The sequence below is a fragment of the Tupaia chinensis genome, unplaced genomic scaffold (genome assembly GCF_000334495.1).
Source record: "Tupaia chinensis unplaced genomic scaffold, TupChi_1.0 Scaffold000253_1, whole genome shotgun sequence".
In the NCBI taxonomy this organism is placed as follows: domain Eukaryota; kingdom Metazoa; phylum Chordata; class Mammalia; order Scandentia; family Tupaiidae; genus Tupaia; species Tupaia belangeri.
Genome location: NW_006159733.1, coordinates 379,043 through 381,570, shown reverse-complemented (window position 1 = coordinate 381,570; position 2,528 = coordinate 379,043). Strand labels below are relative to the sequence as shown.

At 38.6% G+C, this 2,528-nt stretch overlaps 1 protein-coding gene across 1 annotated transcript in view; it reads right to left on the bottom strand.

The window, feature by feature from the left end:
• DNAH6 (dynein axonemal heavy chain 6) overlaps positions 1–2,528 on the bottom strand; it is a 314,451-nt gene that overhangs the window by 264,991 nt on the left and 46,932 nt on the right. The window contains exon 9 of the mRNA XM_006149128.1: positions 1,249–1,417. Within this exon, the coding sequence (XP_006149190.1) occupies positions 1,249–1,417 (169 nt within the window). The remainder of the gene's footprint in view (positions 1–1,248; positions 1,418–2,528) is intronic.

Sequence of the window (2,528 nt, the reverse complement as noted above, 5' to 3'; positions counted from 1 at the left end):
TTACCCCTATGTCTGACTCTCTGCCCTTATATGATAGTGTTGGGTTGTCAGGAAAGTCATGATGCATTCTGCATAGAAAAATACTTCATGACTTTTCCGATGATCTAATAATACACATAAAAAGGAGGAATTAAAAATAGGGGAGGAGAGAAAGTAATGAAAAGAACATGTGACCACGATTCAGCTTTTAGAGAAAAGGGAAACTAAGGCAAAGAGCATCAGATCTTGCACTGCACAGTTTGGTGTCATGGATTGGGGGAAAGTGGAGCTGTGCAAGTAGAAGGCTAGGCGAGCATGTTTTGCTATGCTGTTCTGGCAAAAGCCTATTATCAAGGATGGAAGCAGGGGAAAGCTCACTGGGAAACTTGGATACGAGCTAATAAGATTTCTCTCTAACTGTGCTAGAATGCACTACTTTATCTCAAATACCCCAAATTACTCTGTCTCTAAGATCAACATCCTCCCAAAAGATTATCAACTCAAAGCACAAAGATTTTCCCATATTTCGGTTCTTCTCGACTCTATTGCTTATCTTTTTTTTGGAGAGGGTTTTGCTATAGGGCGCATGCACTCACCAAAAAGACAGAGAGAGACAGAGCGACAGAAAGCGAGAAATCAACCCCCAGGGGGAATGGCCACACCGCAATCCCTTCTCCTCCATTCTCCTCTTGGGCTCTTGGGCACGCATGCACACGTGTTGGGCGTGATTTTAAGCCACCAGGTCTGGGACTCAAACTGTGGTCGACTACATGGGAGTCCAGTGACATAGCCATTACACTAACTGCTGGTCCCTCTATTGCTTATCTTTTTCATCTGTATTGTGTTCATTTTTTTACCTGCCAGTTCATACCCATGATGACTGCCAAACTGTAATCCCGTTGGGGGTAAGATTCTGGTCTATTCGTTTCCTTATTATATACCTAGTACCCAGCGTAGGGACTGCACATAGTAAGTGCTTAGGAGATAATCAATGGACACATGAATAACCTTTAGCAGATTTCTGTGAGAGAGACAGCAGCATTTTCTCAGTACGGTGGATTCTTACTCTATTCTTAGGTACTGGTTGATATGCTGCTGACTTTCATTGTGTTATTTCATGTCATATGGTAGGCTCTGATTATACTGTGGAATCTTCTAAGCATTCCCCTATGTTTCCAGTACCCAGAAAACAGCATAATCCATAAAGCATGGTAAGCACCTTCAATAAATGCTGACTAATGAATATTCTTAATTTTCGTCCGAATATACCTTTTTATCTGTGACTTCAGGCTTCTCTTCAGTAATCCATTTCTGAATGACATCTGCTGAAGGTGTTCGTTTTAGCTTGTCAGTGAGATAATTCAAAAGGGAGTTAGCAGAATTCACCGTTAAGATGTGCATTGTGTTTTCAATTAGGTAGTCATTTAGTCGGATAAAGCTTGAAAAGAAAAAAAAATGGTTTTAGCTTTTTATATTCACTACATATTTTTGACTGAGACTCTAAAACAAGTATTTAAAATAGAATTTCTTTTAAAATTTCCATTTATATTACAATATCAGATACTAAGCATCCAGAAGAATTGCTTTTACACATTCTCCCTCTTAAAACACACATATATTCAAATATATGGCATCAATTTAGCTAGGTGTTCTAATTCTTCAATAAGATGTTTAGAGATAACAGAGCTTTTAAGGAAAATGCACCTGGTTCATCTAGCCAAAAGAGCCATAAGATTTTTTAAAAAGATGCTTTATGGAAGTCAATGCATACATCATCAGTCAAATCGTAAGAGTGTGATATCTTTGTTGCTAAATAAATGTTGTTTGGGGAACTCAAGTGACTTATCCAAAAGAAAAATATTAACCCAATTAAAATATAGGAAAATGAGCTGAATAAACAACTCTTTAAGGAAGACATACGAACAGCCAAAAAGCATATGAAGAAATGCTCAACATCCCTTATCATAAGGGAGATGCAGATCAAAACCATAATGAGATACCACCTAACCCCAGTCAGAATGGCAAAGAGTAAATAAACAAAAAATGGTAAGTGCTAGGGGGGATGTGGTGAAAGGAGAACACTCCTACACTGTTGGTGGGAATGTAAATTGGTCCAGCCACTGTGGAGAACAATATGGAGGTTCCTCAAAGACCTTCAAATAGAACTACCATATGATCCAGCAATTCCACTTCTGTGTATCTACCCAAAGGACAGGAGAACGCTCAGTCGGAAAAGTGCTTGCACATCTATATTCATTGCAGCCTTATCATGATTGCTAAGACATGGAACCAACCCAAATGTTCACAAACAGATGAAAGAACTGAAAAAGTGTGGCACTTATACTCCATGGAATACTACTCAGTCATAAAAAATGACAAGGCCCTGGAATTTGATAGAAAGTGGACAAATATGGAAGATTAGTTGCTGAGTGAAGCAAGTCAGGCTATGAAAGAGAGATATTGTATGTCTCCACTTAACATATACTGACTGTCCACACTCTATGGTAGAGACTGAAAGACTGGAGGACATAAAAGCATTAAAAATTGTT